We start from the raw sequence: 19,541 nt of genomic DNA, 5'->3' as shown, positions 1-19,541 counted from the left end.
GCTAATGGAGAGCTATCTCAACTATCTTCAGGTATTGCTCCAAATAAACAAACAAAGCCCTGCCTTGCCTGGTGTGCATTCCCTGCCACCTTGCATCTTATCCCCAAGTTTGTTTTGGCACTCAAGGCCCCTGGCAGATGTCAGGAAACCTGCTGGTGCAAAACACCCATAGCATGTTCAGGTTTGTTAAAGGAAACAAATTACTACACTTGCTTGGGACTTCCTCAGATGCAGTCAACAAGTCAGTATGGGGGTGAGGGACAGTCAGGGTATGAGACCAAACAGAAGAAACTAGGTGACTTTGCAACTAGGACTCAGGCAGGCCATTCTCAGAGGTTTGCTCTCAAAGCGGAAGATTTGTCTAAAAAGTGCAGATCATGAACTTTGATTTTACATAGCTTCTCCACACACGTGAAGAAGGCACAGCAGGGGTTCCCAGTCACCATGGTCCAAGCGTTGGAGAGGCTGTGATGGTTACAGGGCTCAAGAGCATTGGCCCACCCACGAGGGAATAGGAGCTGAGATTTTGCATGGCTCCATAAATCATGGCTCTCGAGGCTCTGCTGCCCTCACTGTGCTGTCTCCACAACAGGCCTTTATCCACGTGATTGACATCAACCAGCACCGTCCCCAGTTCCTGGAGAGCCATTACGAGGTGAGGATACCTGAAGATACTCCCTCGGGAAGGGAAATCCTTCAAGTCAGCGCAACAGACAAGGACAAAGGGAAGGGGCTCATCTACACCATTCATGGCAGCGTGGACCCCAAAAGCACAAGACTTTTCCAGCTGGATCCTAGCAGCGGGGCCCTCACAACAGCAGAAGGCTTCAGTTCCCAGCCCATGCCACAACACACCCTAACAGTGATGGTGAGTCCTAGCCAAACCCTGCCAAGTCCCTCAGCTTCACCAGGATATACGGGTTGGTGAAAAAAATCGGACTAGTTCAAGTCTTTGAAAGAGAATTTGCCTAGAGTGACAGGGAAGAGGAAAGCAGGGTGTTAAACTTTACTATATAAATCTAATTAACAACATAACGATGTAATGCGCCCTTCACCCAGCTACTTTCATCAGAGAGCCCCTGGGTTCTTGTACCAGGAACACAAATAACCGTTAAATTTTGCTTTCAACTCCATGGTTGTGCTTTGGCTCTGAAACTTGCAGGAGGGGTTGGTATCAGTGAAACCCATCAGCCTCTACAACAGTCCTGACAAAACAGCGGGAGCCCCGTGCACAGAAGACTGCCTGCTCCCTAAGTGTGACAGTACTTGCTCTTCCTCCCTGTCATCCAGGTACGGGACCAGGAGGTGCCCATCAAGAGGAACTTTGTTCGGGTCATCATCCACGTGGAGAACTGCAACCTTCACCCCCCGCAGTTCAGCACCATCCATTACGAATCAGAAGTGCTGGACTCAGCAGCGGTGGGCACAGAGGTTATACAAGTCAGAGCGCTCGATCAGGACCAAGGAGCCAATGCCGAAATCCACTACTCTCTTCAGGCAGGTGAGAGCCATGCAGCAAGGCACTTTGGGCTATGAGCATGCCTCTGCTTCCGTGCTGTAGCTGGTGGCCAGCCAGCCGTCCAGCTTTCTCCAGTTGTTGCAAAGAACAGCAAATGGCTGCCCATTTCTAAACTCTCATTCCCTTCCTATCCAGAGAAAATCTAGAGCAAGCAAGTAATTTCCATGTTATGGAATGTTAGCATCTTTCCTTAGGAAGACAGTTCAGTGTTGGGTCACTGATCTATGGTAAAATATGACCAGAGAAGTTAGAACAACTTAAAATCTGATCTTCCCATCCATGAGAATGGAGTGAGGGATCACTGTCCAGTAGTTAGGCAAAATTACTCACTTTGCACAACTGCTGTCATCGATTCCACCAGTTCTACCAAGAAATACATCTTCAGGAAAGGGGAGCAGCCTCTCAGCATTGACTGATGGTCTTTTAGGGTCATATAAGCTCAGAGGACAAGTATTTTGTCATTCACTCTAAAGGTTAAAACTTAAATACTTGTGGCTGTGCCACACTGCCTATTTAGCAGGCAAATTCTTTGCAGAAGATAAACCATCCGCCGCTCCATCTTTCTCACTGCAATTGAGATCAAGGACTGGGGAATTTAATTGCTCCTGAAGTATTGGTAATTATAAGCATGACAGGGCTTGAAGCAACTAGTACCGTCTGTGCTACCATGTTCTGCACACAAGGCAGAAGTTTCAAGCACATGCTCTGGCACCACTAAATATGCTCAAATCAGAACAGTGTTTATTCTCTAATTTACATTTTGATTGATTTAAATGTTAGCCCATAGATCTCAATGAGTTCATTGTTCTTAGAATGAAAATTATTTAGAAATTAATGAAGAAGATTATTGTCTCTCAATTAAAGAAACAGATGTTAATTAGGTCTGAAATTAGGAGCATCTGTAGAAAAGAGGCACAGAAAACCTAGAGCAAGAGGGTGTTTTCATTCTTTACTTTGTCATTTTTCTTCTTGCAGGTAATGAGGAAGGTTTCTTCAGCATTGACACACATTCTGGAATTATTACAGTTGCCCAGAAACTGGACCCATCCAAGCAAGAGAGATTTACACTCATTGTAAAGGCAGAAGACCAAGGGTTCCCCCAGCTTAAAGATTCTGCTACGGTGCATGTCCGCATTAGACCCTCTGATCGGACCCCTCCAAAATTTGCAGAGGCCGAATACATCACAGAAATCAGTGAATCCACTGCTGTTGGCTCTCCTCTGATCCAGGTTTCAGCCACAAGTTTGTCACCAGTCAGCTATGAAATAAAAGATGGAAACGGAGATGGAGTGTTTTCCATGAACTATCAGTCAGGCCTTATTTCCACCCAGAAGAGCTTAGATTTCGAGCAGGTGTCTTTTTACCAGTTGAAAGTCCGTGGCACCAACATGGCTGGAGCTTTTATGGACACAATGGTGCTTATCTATGTCATCGATGAGAATGACAATGTGCCCATCTTCGTTAAGCCTGCCTTCACTGGCTGGATCATGGAGAACGCTCCATCACAAACCATGGTTCTGGATGAGAGCAATGCTCCCTTGGTGACCCACGCAACAGATGCTGACCAAGACTCCAATGCTTTGCTGGTCTATGAGATTTTGGAGCCAGAAGCACTGAAATATTTTACAGTAGATCCCAGCACAGGGACACTTACCAGTCGTGCTGATATAGACTATGAACTTACCCCAGTTTTCCACTTCAGTGTACACGCACATGACAGTGGAAGTCCCAGCTTATTCGCATCCAAGCCAGCCAAGGTGACAATCCATGTTAAAGATGTGAATGACTCACCTCCAGTCTTTGTCAAAGACACTTATGAGCTTTCTGTCCTGTTACCTGTCCATCCAGGGATGGAGCTTTTGTCAGTGCAGGCAAAAGATGCAGATTCAGAGGTGACCTACAGCATCGTGGAAGGAAACCTTGATAATGCTTTCTATATTCATCCACTCACTGGTCTCATCTCCATTCTCAATGCTACCGGCTTGGGAAGGCATCGTGAACTCACAGTCAGAGCTGGTGATGGCTTATATAAGAGCACTGCTCTGGTTAAACTAAATTTAACTCAAGTACAAGTTTCCGGTTTAAAATTTGATCAGGATGTATACACAGCAACTGTGATGGAGAACTCTACAGATGAGAAGACTCTTACTGTTCTTGGGGTCAAGGGATATCAGCTAAATGAACCACTCTTCTACTCACTTTTGAATGGGAAGGAAAGATTCAAAATGATCCAAGCATCTGGAGTACTCCAGACCAAGGGTGTGAAATTTGACCGTGAAACCCAAGACATGCATGAGGTAGCTGTGGAGGTGAAGGACAACAGGAAACCACCGAGAGTGTCCCAAGCCACGGTCAAGGTTTATGTAGAGGATGTTAATGACAATCCACCTCAGTTTGAGAATGTGCCGTACTACACCTCGGTGCAGGATGGCACGGAGCCAGGTGACGTACTCTTTCAGGTATCAGCAACAGATAAAGACATTGGGAATAACGCGGCCATTACCTACTCATTCGCAGAGGACTATAAGTATTTTTGGATTGACCCCTACCTAGGAGACATCTCACTAAAGATGCCCCTTGACTATCAAGCACTGAATAAATACAGCCTCCGAGTCATTGCTAAGGACAAAGGCGAGCCTCCACTCCTCGCTGAAGAGGAGGTTGTGATCAGTGTGAGGAATAAATCCAACCCTCTGTTCCAAAGTCTGTATTACCGAGTGAAGGTGCCAGAAAACATCCCCCTGTACACATCTATCCTCCACATACAGGCCCGCAGCCCAGAAGGCTTGCGCCTCATCTACAACATCATGGAAGAAGACTCCCTCAAGCTGTTCAGCACCGACTTCAAAACAGGTGTCCTTACTGTCACAGGCCAGCTGGACTATGAGCTGGAGACCAAACACACGTTCACTGTTAGAGCCACAGACACGGCGCTAGGATCCTTTTCAGAAGCCAGGGTAGAGGTGGAGGTAGAGGACATTAACGACAACCCGCCAGTATTTTCTCAGATGATCTACACGGCGTCTGTCTCAGAGAGTATGCCTGCGCATACCCCTGTTATCCAGATCTTTGCTTCTGATAAAGATTCAGGCAGAAACAAAGTCGTCTCCTATCAGATCGTGGATGATGGTTCAGATGCTACCAAGTTCTTTAGTATTGATGCCAGCACAGGGCAAATAACAACAGCTCAAGCGCTTGATTACGAAAAAAATCAGCAGTTTCGCATGAAAGTGAGAGCTGCAGATCATGGGATGCCTCCACTTAGCAGCGATGCCCTGGTAATTGTAGATGTGACGGACATCAATGACAATCCTCCTGAGTTCAGCCAGCTTCAGTATGAAGCCAAGGTAAGCGAAATGGCTACATGTGGGCACATTGTGATAAAAGTCCAGGCCCTGGACCCTGATAGCGGAGACACCACCCGACTGGAATATGTGATACTCTCAGGCAACGACAACAGGCATTTCACCATCAACAGCACTTCTGGAATAATATCCATGTTCAACCGCTGCAAAAAGGACTTGGAGTCATCTTACAATCTCAGAGTTTCTGCTTCAGATGGAGTTTTCAAGAGCACAGTGCCTGTGTATATCAACACCACCAACGCCAATAAATACAGCCCCTCTTTTCGGCAGAATGTGTACGAGGCAGAGCTGGCGGAAAATGCTGAGATAGGTACCAAAGTGATTGAGCTGCTGGCTATCGACCCAGACGGTGGCCCGTATGGCACTATAGACTACACCATCATAAATAAACTCGCCGATGAGAAGTTCTCCATAGATAACAAAGGCCATATTACCACGCTGCAAAAACTGGACAGGGAAAACTCCACTGAGAGAGTCATTGCCATTAAAGTCATGGCCAAGGATGGGGGTGGGAAGGTGGCATTCTGCACTGTCAAAATAATCCTTACAGACGAGAATGACAACCCACCTCAGTTCAAAGCATCTGAATACACGCTGTCCATCCAGTCCAATGTAAGCAAAGGCTCCCCCGTCATTCAGGTACTGGCTTATGATGCCGATGAAGGTGCAAATGCAGATGTCATTTACTCCGTTGACTCCGTGGAAGATGTGGCAGAAGACCTTGTTGAGATCAATGCTGCCACTGGGGTGGTTAAGGTGAAAGAGAGCCTTGTTGGTTTAGAAAACAGAGCCTTTAACTTCAAGGTGAAAGCTGAAGATGGCAGACCCCCTCACTGGAACTCCCTTGTCCCAGTGAACCTTCAAATTGTCCCCAGGGAGGTGACATTGCCAAGGTTTTCTGAGCCCCTTTACACGTTCTCAGCATCTGAGGACCTTCCAGAAGGTTCGGAAATAGGGTCAGTCAAAGCTTTCGCAGAGGATCCCATCATATACAGCCTGGTGAAGGGAACCACCACAGAAAGTAACAAGGATGAGGTGTTCACGCTGGATGAACAAACGGGGGCTTTGAAAATCAAAAAGGCAGTGGATCACGAGACCACCAAGTGGTACCAGATTGATGTTATGGCTCACTGTTCACATCAAGAAACTGAGCTGGTCTCCTTGGTCTCTGTGAATATCCAGGTGCAAGACATCAATGACAACAAACCTGTTTTTGAGGCAGATCCCTACAAAGCTTTTGTCATGGAGAACATGCCATCAGGAACCACAGTCATTCAAGTGACAGCTAACGACCAGGACACGGGAAGCGATGGGCAGGTGACCTACAGTTTGGAAGCAGAGTCTGGCAACCTCCGAGGACTCTTCACCATTGATGGAGAGAGTGGATGGATCACCACACTGAAAGAGCTGGACTGTGAAACTCAGGAGATTTATCGGTTTTATGTGGTTGCCACTGACCATGGCAGGAAAGTCCAACTCTCTTCCCAAACCCTGGTGGAGGTGACTGTCTCTGATGAAAATGATAATGCCCCACAGTTCACGTCAGACTTCTATAAAGGGTCGGTAATTGAGAATGCGGAGCCTGGGCAGGTGGTTGTCACACTGAGCACCATCGATGCAGACATCTCTGAGCAGAACCGGCGGGTCACCTGCTACATTACTGGTGAGTTTTCCTGACTTTATATCTTCTAAATGGGCAAGAATAATTAGAATTTCATCTCAAAGTGAGGCTTTGATACCTTGCCTTGTAAAATACTGACACAGAAATAACATTACACCGACAGTCCGAACAGAAATAGCAGATGAAGCCTGAGCTCTGCCAGGAGCAAGACTCTTTGGTTAACTGAGTCTAGGGTATCCAAAAATCTTTAGAAACTAATTCACAGTACTGTAATTTCATTTATTTACACTTTCCTATTCATGTCAGTCTTTGTGAGTGTTTTGACTAACAAGAAACACCAAAGATGACTCTTGCACCCCTGCAGCATCAGTTGTGCCAACTAAAATTAACCACTGCTGTAAAACAACAAAAAGTTATATTGGAATGTTTGTTGTGCATCTACACAAGTAGAAGCTTGATTTTACAGTACTGTTTGACCCCAAAGGGGTCCTGGAACAGATACTTCAAATTAAAATGTTTGTTCAAACTCAAATGAAGACCCTTCAGGGTCAAAACATTTAACCAAATCATGCCGCAGCCTGTTATCTGTTACAGTAACCATTCAAAACAGGGGAAGGAATGCTGGTACTTTCAGTTGGTTTATGGCATGCCTAGGAATTTGCAAGCCTTTAGGAGGAAAGAGGCAATTCATTTATGTATTAGTGTTTCTGCCGTTTTAAAGGTAGCAGTAACTTCCAATTACTTTAAGCCTGAGAGAATGCACATTTGTGTTAGTGGTGAATACCATATATTCTTGCTGCTTTGTACTTAAAAGTGCAGGTCAAACTTTACACATAAACACATAAATACAACTGCAGTGTAGCACTATAGCAGGAGGTGAACGCAGAGCCTACCTTCCCATGTTCACTTGCACATTGATTTCAAGCACACTGGAGCTAAATCTGAGCAGGGGCTGGGGTCTCCCAGCATCAGAAGAGGGGCAAGCAGATGTCTCAGTGGCCTCCAGATTCACGACCACAACACCACTGCACACATAAAGCAGAAAGAGAGTGAATTTAATTTACTTGGCTGCACGAGGCCTTTCAGAGCCTGGCATGAACAAGTCCTGCAGCCAGCTCTCTTCATTGCCTCCCGTTACTCCGTGTGCTCTCTCCTTCTCTTCAATAGCTTGGGTGCAGCAGAGGACATGAGCTCCTCGCCAGAAGAGAGGGATTCTCCAGGGGCAGCATCTGCCCCTCTTATATCCACCTTGTGTAGCACCAGTGGGAGAGACATGAATCTGGTGGACTGGAGCCTGCCTGGTCTCGATTTTACCTATGTCTCTCATCATTTTGGTCTTATAGGATGAAAAGTAGCTCCAGAAAGCAGAGCTACATATTAAATGCATCTAAATATTAAAAGGAAATAAAACTATACATGGTATGTAACAATAAAATCCAACCAGTGTCTCCAGGGTATCTGCAATTCTCAGATCCCTTTAGGAACATACACCGAGAAAGTCTGACATGTTTTAGGAAAGTCAGAAGATGTGGTTTTGCAGCAATGAATATGCATGTCTGCAGAACATTACAAAGACATTTTTGCAATTGGGAGCTGTTTCCTCTTTCCACCCCATTCATCTCCCCAGTGTAATGCTCAGTGAATAACAGAAACACGCAGGGTGTTTCACAGCTGTGCAGCAAGGTGGACCGACCGCTCCCCTCCTGACTGTTGTGATAGCAGTGCCTTTTCCATGTCACCACTGCAAGTCCTTCAGCTCTCCTACAGGACTGGCAGAGGACACATCTATATCCCTATTCCTTACCACTCCTGATTTTCAACACCCAGTAAATGCCTTTTTTCTTTTTTTTTTTTTTTGTCCTTTTTCTTGCCTCTTCTTGCCCCTTCTAGAAGGAGACACGCTAGGACAGTTCCAAGTTAACCAAATTGAAGGAGAATGGACAATTTCTTCCAAGAAGCCTCTGGACAGGGAAGATACAGAGAAATATCTCCTCAAGGTTATGGCTTCCGATGGGAAATTTCAGGCTACCACAGAAGTGGAAATTTTTGTTCTGGATATCAATGACAACAGCCCTGAGTGCGGGCAGGTGAGACATTTGTCCCGGTACGTCTGGGGGCACGAGGAGAGTGGCTGGGAAGGAGAGAACACAAGAGCAAGGAAGAAAAGGCAGAAAGAGCACATGTTGAGAGGGTTTGGCTTGTCATTATTCTTCTCACACGATCCTGTTGCTTTGATTATACTTAGCAAATTTAATTAAGGTGCTCGTCAAGCAAGAACATTAAATCTAGCCTCCAAGCATGTTTGCCGGCAGTAAGTGAGCACCTAAGCATTATGAAGGGTAATTCTTGGAGATAAACAATGCCAGGAAGCCTCCTGGGTAGGGGCATGGAAATTACCAAGTTTATATCCTGCTAAGCTGAAAGATTCCCATCAGGAGTGTTGTTACTGCAGAGAGCTGATCGCTGGTATGGATTTTACTCGTGGTGAGAAAGGACAGAAGCAGTTGTTTCCCAAAGGAGATTCAAAGGCTTGCGTGAAATGAGCTCGCTGGTCCCAGTCCACACCCCTCGCTGGTCCCAGTCCACAGCCCAGCAGCTGGCTACCCTCCTCCCAGTGGCATAATGCAAATTACTGACCTTCACGTGCTCCCAGCAGAGACAAGGAATGGGTGCTGAAATGTCCTCATAGCAGCCTGCATAGCTCCCTGCCTGGTGTAAGAGGGAGGATAAGAGAAATTAAACCTATTGCTTACCACTTGCTAACAAAGAAATCTAGGCTTTAAAAGAGCTTCAAGCTGTCATTGAGACCACCTGTTAACAACAAAGATCCACTTTACTAAAACTACCTCGCCCATTCTTAGAGGCAGAGGCGGAGGTTTGCAGCCACCCTTAATTGTCTGCTCCCAAGCTTCACTGCATCATCTGTCAGCCCAAGTGTCGAAATTGAATCATACTGGAAACAGGGATGCTTCTTTACTCTATGCAACAGTCTCTTACAGATAGTCATAATTAAAATGATTGCTCTGATATTTATTTGTATTTTTATAAAGCTAAATAGCACTGATTAGGTTAACCATGGGTCGTATTTTCTTCATCTCCAAGTCTCTCTCCAAGTGTTCTGTATCCTTTCCAGGCTGTGGTTTTCACAGTTGGCTGCTGTTCTGGCTAGGGCCATAGAAGTGCCAAGCATAATAGGCCTGTCTTCTAGTCTGTGCTCGCATATCCTGACGTTGTGGTCATCTTTCACAACAGCTAGACATTAGGCACCTTGTGCTCTCCTCTGTTTTGCCCTTGTCTTTGAACCTTCTGCTAGTTCATTCCTCCCCTGTATGGGGAGGTATTTTGGAGACGGATCAGGTACCAATCACACTTTCTGTCCTTGCCAGATATTCTACACTGGGAGAGTCTCTGAAGATGCTCAACCAGGTCTCTTCATTTTGAAAATATCAGCGACCGACCCTGACGTTGGCAGCAACGCCCAGATCACGTACAGCCTCCACGGCCCTGGCGCAGAGGAGTTTCGGCTGGGCCCCCACACAGGTGAGACCCAGCCCTGCGAAGGCATCCTCCTTTCCAGGCAGACACAATGATCCTTCCATAGATGACGTAGGGTTTGTCACATAGCAGGAGGCTTGATGCAGCGAGGTTTACAAAGGGGGGTTGAAACAAAACTTATTTATGAGCACTTTTATCCTATGACGGCATCCCTTGCGAGAGATTCAGCCCGAGTTGCAGGACTCCCCGTGCCAAGCCCTGCCAGGGCAATGGCTGGCAGAGATCTGAGAACAGCCCTGAGCAGTGTGGTGTGGACACATCACCGCTATTAACCCAATTACAGCCAGTGTCCAAACTCAGTCTGTTCCTCCCACGGTTCGCTCAGGGTGCAGTGTGCTTGAGCCTCTCCGAGCCCTCCTGGGCTGAGGCTGCGGTTGCAGGAGCCAAGACCACCTCCTGTTCCTTCCCATAGGGGAACTGACCACCTCTGCACCTCTCGACCGGGAGCAGAAACCTACCTACCACCTCATCGCCAAAGCAACTGACGGTGGAGGCCGTTCCTGCCAGGCAGACATCATGCTGAGCGTGGAAGACACGAATGACAACGCGCCCAGGTTCTTCCCCAGCCACTGCGCCGTGGCCGTTTTCGACAACACCACGACAAAGACACCCATCGCTGTGGTTGCTGCCAGGGACCTTGATGAAGGTGAGTCGGGATGGGATTTACTTCTTAGCAGAGTCCACCCTCCATCCTGAATAGAAACCTTTAAAACTTAGGGGAGAGCAGCAGCACTGGGCACAGATGCTTGAACCTTGGCAAAGACATGCCTGGATCTCATCACCGATATGTCCTCGGCTAGCAGGCTGGCATCAGCACTCTTGTGATGCTGTAGGAAGTGCAGTATCTGTAGAAATATGAAGACTTTGAGGAAAAGCTCAGAAACTGTAGCTATGATGCACAGCGCAAACTGTGACATGCAGTTTGTCTGGGCTCCAAACTGGACAGAAATTGTAACAAAGATGGAGAAAAAGAATGAGCATAATAAGGAAAAAAGAGCTTTGTGTCTGGAGAGGGTCAATGATGCGGATGGAGAGGTTCTTCTGAAAACAAAAGATTTTCATGTATGTATGTAAGGGTCCTAAGAAAGGATCTTAATAAACCCCTCCAGCAGAGACTCAATTTACAGTGATATAAAAGCAAGATGATATTTATGTGCTTTGGAAGCAAAGATGAAGGAAAATAACATTTAAAAACATGGGGACTGAGAAGCGCAAGTAAATACAGACAGGTGTTGCTGATGCCTGGTGCTGAAGGTGGCTAGATGTCTGAACCTGCAGGTGGACAGGGGCACCTTGGAAGGGGATGTTCATGCAGCCTCCATTTTCCCTATAAATTTTAGGTCACTTAGGTACCTACATTCCTACTGGATAAAAAACTTGAAACCAGCAACATTCCTACCCATGAACTAACGCAGCCTGTCCCTTATCCTTCCAGGTCCCAATGCCGAGGTGGTCTATTCCCTCTCTGACTCGGCCAATGGACACTTTTCAATTGAGGAAACCACGGGGGTGATCCGTCTGGAAAAACCCCTGAAGGACTCGCAGCACTCTGCCTTTGAGCTGACAGTCTGTGCTACCGACCGGGGCTCCCCAGAGCCCCTGTCTGCTCTCGGCACTGTCACCGTCTCCGTTGTGGATCTAAATGAATATCTGCCTGTTTTCCTGGCCCCTGAATACGTGGCTATGGTACAGGAGGACGTGGCTGTGGGTACGGAGGTCCTCAACCTGTCAGCGTTGACGAGGGACAACACAGAAAACACAGAAATCAAGTATGAAATTGTGAATGGCAATGACCACGGGAAATTTCAGCTCAACTCAAATACGGGTAAGATGGTCTGATGCCCAAGCACCTCCAGGTTGACCCAACATCAAAGGCTGTCCTTGTATGCTCCTTTGCTGGTTCTTTTCGTTTTGGTTTGCACTTCTGCTCTTCTCTCCTCTGACTTTAGCCACTGTAATGTATTGCACTTGCTCTTTTTATGCCTTTGCTCTTTCGCCCTCACCCACTTTGCTGATCCTTAAACAGTTCTCAGGCTTTCATCCCCCTCTTTTCCCCTTGTGTTTCTCTGAAGGTCTCTTCTTACCATCTTTCATTTCTACCCATCTCTCTCCCTGTTCTCACATTTGTCTCTCCTTCACCTCTCATCTTCCCAGCCTCTGTTTAACACTCCCCGTTATTCTCTTCACGTGTGTGTACGTGTATGTCCGAGGAAGGGGCTGGGGGAAAAGGAGGATGTTAGAGTACTCCATTTCCTAAAAGAGCTTCCGCTGATGTCTCCAAGCAGTCAGTCTTGGCCACAGATCTTTTCTGCCCCTATAGAGAGTACAGCATGAGGGTAGGGAGTGCAGCCTTCTCTTCTACACTAAATTTTCTCTGCTAAGTCACTTAAAGTGTGACAAAAATCGTCCTGAAATTAATGGAAAGATTGCTGTTACATGTCTGGGATCTGAGATGGGTCGGTGAGAAAGAGGAATACGTGGAGATCAGGATGGAGAAATTTTTCCACTTCAAAAAGCTGGGGAAGGTGATTTCATTCAGAAAGTTTCTCCATCGTGATCACACTAGGTACCTGCAGCCCAAGCTAACAGGCAGTTTTATTAGGCAGCGCTCAATGAATGTGGCTATTACCAATCCATTAACCACAAGCAGGTGTTGAGACAGGCTTACCAACCAAACATAGCACTGCTGTATGTGCACAGCGATCTGATAAGGGCTGTTATCGCAAGGCCAGTGTTAGATCCCTGGAACAAGCACTGGCTGCATCCTCAATGGCCTTCTGCTCTTGGCTGTAACACCCTCACCCACAGTGCCTTCCCAGCTTCTCTGTCCTCAAGGCTCCTGCTACTTTTTCCAGACTGATCTTCTCATTAGCATGCATGTCTTAAAAGACACTAGAGCAGTGTCATTTCCGGGGAATAATTTTGTGACATTTTCAGTGCAGAACTCAGGAAAACATTAAAGAGCACAGGCTCATTGTGTCCTTGTGTCCCTTTCTTTTTTTTTCTTTTTTTTTCCTTTCTTCTTTTTTTCTTTTCTTTCAATTTATGTCTTTATTCCCTGTTTCTCAATCATTTTCCAAGTTTAACAGCCTCCTTTTTCCTTCTATACTACATCCCAAACCTTGGTTACAAATCACAACATCTTGCCATACACCTTTTTCTCCTGTTCTATTCTGCATCTACATCTCACACCTTTTCACCCTGCCTATGACACCAGTTTGTGGTGCTCTGAAACTGCCTTGTTCACAGCTTTTGATAGCATTGTTGGACTCTCATCCTATTTTGTCCCAGATCTCTTCCAATCAAGACTACTGGAGACCTTCCAGAACGAGAGCTTGTTTCACCTCTTCAAACGCTTGATACCAAACAGAGGCAGGTTATGGCAGAATCACTTCAATTACAGCTTGTTTTACGTGATGCCATGACTTTCAATATCCTGCTTTAACCAGAGAAGGTCAAAGCCAGATCAACAGCACCTTACCAGCTGGCAGTTTTGGCAATCATCTTAGTAGGCCTCCAGTATTCCAAAAAACCACATGTACCATTCATTTAAAGTATCTTCTTTCCTTTTCTGTCCATCTGCCAATGCAGGTGCCTTATACATAAATGGGAGCTTGGACTTTGAAGCGAGTCATGAGTATTACTTATCCATTGAGGGCACAAGGAAGGGCTCAGCTTCTCTCAGTGATGTCACCATGGTGGTGATCAACATAACTGACATTAATGATCACGCACCAGAGTTCATCCAAGACCCCTACTTCGCTGATATCCGGGAGGATGCTGCAGTTGGAGAAATCATCCTCACGGTATGATTACAAACAAAGCTGCTGTCTTTACCTCCTCTCTTACTTGCACTATGTGTTATTTGCTCTTCCTTTGCACTTTACCCTGCCTTGGACACAGCCAGTTCAGTGGGTTTGTGATATTCAGCACCTAAGATTTAGGCATGACTTTTAAAAGGATGATTGCAAGGATTCCCAGCAACCCACAGACAGGGCTGACACTTTGCTTCAGAAGGCACCTTTGAATGAAAGCTTGGAATACCTAAGGAGGGCTCAGAAGTTTTGAGGACCTCCCAGAAGAGCTAAAATGCCTGCCAATAGCCCATGCCCTTGAGGTCTGGGGAAGGCAGGGGGTCCCCTAATGCAGAATAGAGGAGTCAGGGTATTGCCGTGTGGAATCCACTGCCCAGCCTACATTACCATCACAGGGATGCTGAAGTCAGGAATGGATGAAGGAGAAAGCCAATGTTGTAGCTTTGCTTATTTTTTCCCAGAGAAAACTCGTGAATGACACTGATGTAAAACACCTTCTTTCCTCCTCCTCATTTAAAGCCAATACCTTAAATCAAACCAACACCCTTCAATGACAAAGAGGTCACGTCCCTGGGGATTCCCCCATGGCCAGGCCCTTTTGGGCCAGGAGTCCTAGTTGTTTTTCTTCTGACAGGTGTCAGCTGACGACCTGGATGGAGCGATGAACAACCAGATCACATATTCGATTGTGGAAGGGAACCCACTGGGACATTTTGCCATTCAGCCCAAAAGTGGGCAGATAAGCATTGCCAAGCATCTGGACAGGGAGGAGGTGAGTTCAAGAAAATGGAAACAGGAAAATTAAAACAGATGTGTCACAGAAGCCCAAGGGAGCACAGTATATTCAGCTGCCTGCTGTTTTCTGAATAATCTACTGGTAATACAATAAGTAGAAGGCAACTCTTTCATTCACTCATTCATTCATTCATTCATTCATTTTCTAGACCCATAGGTGTAGAAAGGGTGGGCTTTAGAGAAGGCAATACAGACTTCAGTGGTCACAGCTCTGTGCTCTACCAGTGCTTCAAGCTGTCTGGGTGAGAATCAGCCCCAAAACAGAAACCAACATTGCTGGTTTACACTCCTATTAATCAGGGCATTACAGAAAATAGGTATTGGCAGGGGCTGGAAAGGCCATCTGGACAATCTCTTCCATAAAGCAGTAGCAGCTCAAACCACTGCTGACAGATGTTTGCCCAGCTTGGGTCTCATCCATCTTTGGCAAGTTGTTTCCCTGCTCTGCAGCTACTGTGAGGCTGATTCTCTTCAGCAAGGTGCTAATTTATGGATGGAGACCCCTAGATGAGGGCAAAGCTATTTAACAAGCTGTAGCAGAAAAAGATGGATGTGAAAAAGCCACCCCTCCTCCACTTCTCCAAGTGACCATGTACTATAAATCCTCCAGATCTCCAGCTACTCCCTGACAGTTCGAGCCATGGACAACGGCCACCCTGCTCAGTCCAGCGATGTTGCTGTGCGTGTCCATGTGTCTGACGTCAATGACAACCCTCCTCGGTTCTTCCAGCTCAACTACAGCGTGGTGGTGCAGGTAAGCCAGGGGCCTGTTCCTTATCCAGCAGCCCTAGGAGCAATATGAGTTCCCCTGGGCCTTGTCTCTTTGCTTGTGTTTCTCCACTAGCATCTTCTTATATTTCAGGAGAATGCCCCAGTGGGTACAAGCGTCCTGGAGCTGATCATGAGTGACAGAGACTCCCCAGAAAACGGGCCACCGTATTCATTCCAGATTACACAGGGCAATGACGGGAAGGCATTTGACGTCACCCAAAATGGTCTGCTGGTAACATCATCCATCCTGAACAGAAGAGTGAAAGAGCAGTACCTTTTACAAGTCCAGGTAAAGCCTGCTTTTCTGTCCTGGTAGCTCGACTCCCAGCCAGGTTTAGGAGCAACACAATGAGATTAGGATGGCACAGCCGGATGGGAAGTTCCCTGGTATTGGAGAAATCCAATCCAGGAAAAAATTCTGCAGCTTGGAGCCAGGTCCAGAGCTCGTTGCTCTGCAAAGTCTGCCCACAAGAAGCTGGTAACCAGACTCTGCACTGATAAAATCAGTTAATATGATAATGAGAAATGCTCTGTCAGCAGTGTCCTTAGGCTGATGCTTTTCCCAGAATAATTCTAGCAGTTTCCAGTTTAAAGCAAGACCTGGATCTGGTCCTGCAAATTTTCTCCAAGTATCATAGAAGTGATTTAAGCTCCTCTTTTTGAGGGTTTCTATTGTGGTAGTGTAAACGAATTAATTTTCAATGTTATCATAGAGGATAGTGTTTTACAAACAATAGGATAATAACATGTAAAGTACATACTTCTTCAGTAATAGCAGTCGTTCTAAAAGCTAGGTACTATTATTATTATAAACCTCAACCACTAACTGGCTAAGATCAGGGAGAGACTTATCCTGTAATCTGATTATTCACATTTTTCTATTGTGAGCTTCCTTGGCTCATGCTAGACAGACATTGTCAGAGGTGGGATATGGGCTTAAATAGTCCGGAAGGTGAGCAAATGTGTCAACGTGCGTAACTGCTTTTATCTATCTCTGTACACCCGGTTACGTATGGAACACCAGAGATTGGCAGCAGCTCTAAAGATGATTAATCCTCAGGAAATCAGAGCCACTCAGGTGTGCCTCAGCTGCTGATGAGCACACGGAAATGAGCGCGACCCCAGCACTAACAGAAGGACTCAGTCAGTCTCCAGGCTGGAAGGCACGCTGCCGCTTCCCTCGGGAAGCCAGCCCCAGGCAGAGGTCCAACACTGCTGCCAATTTTTCCTGCTCCTTCTCCATTCCTGCTGCCTGAGAGCTCCCACCCATTGCTGCCTGTGCAAAGGGCACTGTCCTTTGGCAAAGCCTCAGCCCCTCAGGGGACAGCAAGCAGCACACGGCTGTAACAGGTCCTTCTCTTTTCTTTGTCAGGTCTCTGACAGTGGTATCCCTCCCCTGTCCTCATCGGCATTCATAAACATTCAAGTGACTGAGCAGAGCCAGTACGCCCCCTCTGCCCTTCCCCTGGAGATATTCATCACCACCAACGAGGCAGCCTTCCGAGGCGGCGTGCTGGGCAAGATCCACGCCACGGACCGAGACCCCCACGACACGCTGGTGTACACGTTGGTGGCAGAAGTGCCCCGGGAGGGACGCTTCTCCGTTGGGGCCGCAGATGGAAAGATCATTGCTGGGGACAAGCTTCCCCACGGCCATTACCTCCTGAACGTGACGGTGAGCGATGGCACGTTCACCGCCAGCACCAGCGTCAACGTCCACGTGTGGTGCTTCACGCAGGAGGCACTGGACAAGGCAGTGGTGCTGCACTTCCGACATCTCTCCCCAGAGGAGTTTGTGGGGGACCACTGGCGCAACTTGCAGAGGTTTCTAGGAAATATCCTTGTCACCCGGCGCCAGAACATCCACATGGCCAGCCTACAGCCTGCGGCTACCTCTGATGGGGTGGACCTGCTCTTGGCCGTTGGAGAGCCGCATGGCTCCCTGTACGAGCCTCGGGTGCTTGCAAACAAGATCACCGTCTCAGCTGGGGAGATGGACCAGCTTGTCGGACTGCGGATGAAGAAGGCAATTCATGTGCCGTGCCATGGGTCAGCCTGTGCCCACCGTGTCTGCAAGGAGACCATTCAGCTGGATCCAGGCATGATGTCTACTTACAGCACTGCCCGACTCAGCGTCCTCACCCCGCGGCACAGCCTGGAGCAAATCTGTTCTTGCAATGGTGAGCAATCCTTCTTGGTAGCACGCCACAATATAAACCTCTTAGAGCTTGAATAATTCACTTTTTTTTTTTGGTGTGAATCTCCTGTAGCATTTAATTAAGCAACAGTAATATTTATCTCATTGGCAAAAGTCACTCAAGTCACTCATACCTAGCAAGAAACAAAGCTCAATGATTAGATTTTCAATCTTTGAGCTCTTGTGTTTATTCTAGGCTCAGAAAAATAGAGACTAACTGACAAATTCCAGGGAAGGCAAGTAGAGCATATTTGTTATGTGTACTCTAGAGTGCTTCAAGTAATGAGACAATAGAGGTTAACACATCACTTGGTCAGGAAAGATAGGGGGATATGGTAGGCTAAGATAAAGGCATATTAAAGGAAGAGGAAATCCAAGGGTGTTGCAGACCATTCTGAGGGCACCCAGAAGCTGCTGCGGGACAGAACTCACAGGGCTGCTATTGCAGGACCTGTTGTAGGTACAGGACAGTTGTGTACCCAAAAGAAATACTGGGAGCACCACATGGGAGCTGTGGGAGCTGCAGTGCAGCTGCATGTGGGTTGCAGTGGGCAAAGGATTGTTGCTGGGCATTGATGGTGTCCGGCTGGGAAAAGAGGCAAGGCTGTATACAGCCTCAAGGTGTGACAAAGACAAGACCTTTCGTTCACTCTGCTTCCAGGAACGGCTGTGAGGTTCGGGGGCCACAGCTACATTTGGTACCAGCACTCTCAGGCGGGGTCCTGGCACATGCACTTCCGTCTGAAGACCCACCAGCTGCACGCTGTTGTGTTCTCCACCAACGGGACTGACCAGGCCATGTTGGAGGTACGGATCACAATATGCAGGGCTTCTTTCCAGTGTAAAAAGCACTTATTGTTTCAGGGAAGGGAACCAGAGAAAGAAGATGCAGTAGTAAATATCTCTAGTAATTGATCTAGAAAAGCGGATGAATAAAGAATGGGGGTTTTGTGTATTCCCCGCCAATTAAAATTGGTCTAACTGGAGACCAAGATCACGGGACATACTTACCAGCTTACTGAGACTTATCCCCGAGACTAATCACATTGTGATCTACACACTGCAAATCTACCTGCAAGTGTTCATCCTGTCCCTGAGTTCCCTCATCCCTTCTCACGGTTTCGCAATCCCATCTTCCTATTTTGACATACTTGTCTTCCCACTGCTACAAAAGATCGACACAGACAGGAAGCTGTGCAATGGCCAACACCCAGAGACCCACCCGAAGTATGTATTGCTCCTGCTGTCACTGTCCTAGCCATTAAGGACAAAAGCAGAGAAACATCATCTATATGTCCTGTGCCCATCTCCAGCCGTGACTTTAAGCCATGTTGCAAAGGGCTGATGAGAGCAATTTAGCTTCTCAAGAAGGGTCCGTCTGGCCTGAATAACTGAAGGAAGCCCTCAGGATTTTAAGCTTTGTGGACTGCCCTGTTCTAGGTATGAGCCAAAGCTGTGAAATAATTTTAACCAACGGTTAGTAGATTTGGTAAAGAGGACAGCTTCTCCCAGGGGGTATGTATGTCATCGCTCTTCCAGTTGCTAAGCTCTACTGATATTCAGAAACAGGACGCAGTGGGAGGATGGCAAGCCAGGCACGCTGGGAAGGACTTGGCAGTCCGTCAGCTCTTGCTCCGGGGAATCGAGTTCTCAGCTGTCTCCCAGCCCCAGAAATCGATAAGCCCAATCTACAGACCCATCTGAAGTGAAATCACCTTCCTCCGGATAAAGCAAAGTGACAAAGCTCTCTGGTGTGCCTGCCAATCGTGCAAAGGGATTTACACACACATTGCCCTGAGGCCCTTCCACAGCACGTGCCGGCTGCATCCAGTTCTCCCTTCCCTTTGTCATCCCTGGTTCTTTCAGCGGGCGCTCTCTCCTCCTGCTGGGCTTTATTTATACC

General features: G+C 47.1%; 1 protein-coding gene across 1 annotated transcript in view; it reads left to right on the top strand.

Moving 5' to 3' along the window:
• FAT2 (FAT atypical cadherin 2) overlaps positions 1-19,541 on the top strand; it is a 42,579-nt gene that overhangs the window by 15,895 nt on the left and 7,143 nt on the right. The window contains exons 7-19 of the mRNA XM_035559800.1: positions 593-868; positions 1,291-1,501; positions 2,495-6,547; positions 8,396-8,592; positions 9,892-10,045; positions 10,473-10,706; positions 11,496-11,885; positions 13,652-13,866; positions 14,510-14,647; positions 15,281-15,424; positions 15,533-15,730; positions 16,814-17,621; positions 18,300-18,445. Of these exons, the coding sequence (XP_035415693.1) occupies positions 593-868; positions 1,291-1,501; positions 2,495-6,547; positions 8,396-8,592; positions 9,892-10,045; positions 10,473-10,706; positions 11,496-11,885; positions 13,652-13,866; positions 14,510-14,647; positions 15,281-15,424; positions 15,533-15,730; positions 16,814-17,621; positions 18,300-18,445 (7,164 nt within the window). The remainder of the gene's footprint in view (positions 1-592; positions 869-1,290; positions 1,502-2,494; positions 6,548-8,395; positions 8,593-9,891; positions 10,046-10,472; positions 10,707-11,495; positions 11,886-13,651; positions 13,867-14,509; positions 14,648-15,280; positions 15,425-15,532; positions 15,731-16,813; positions 17,622-18,299; positions 18,446-19,541) is intronic.

The sequence above is a fragment of the Cygnus atratus genome, chromosome 14 (assembly GCF_013377495.2).
Source record: "Cygnus atratus isolate AKBS03 ecotype Queensland, Australia chromosome 14, CAtr_DNAZoo_HiC_assembly, whole genome shotgun sequence".
NCBI lineage: Eukaryota > Metazoa > Chordata > Aves > Anseriformes > Anatidae > Cygnus > Cygnus atratus.
This window is presented reverse-complemented; position numbering and strand designations above follow the sequence as displayed.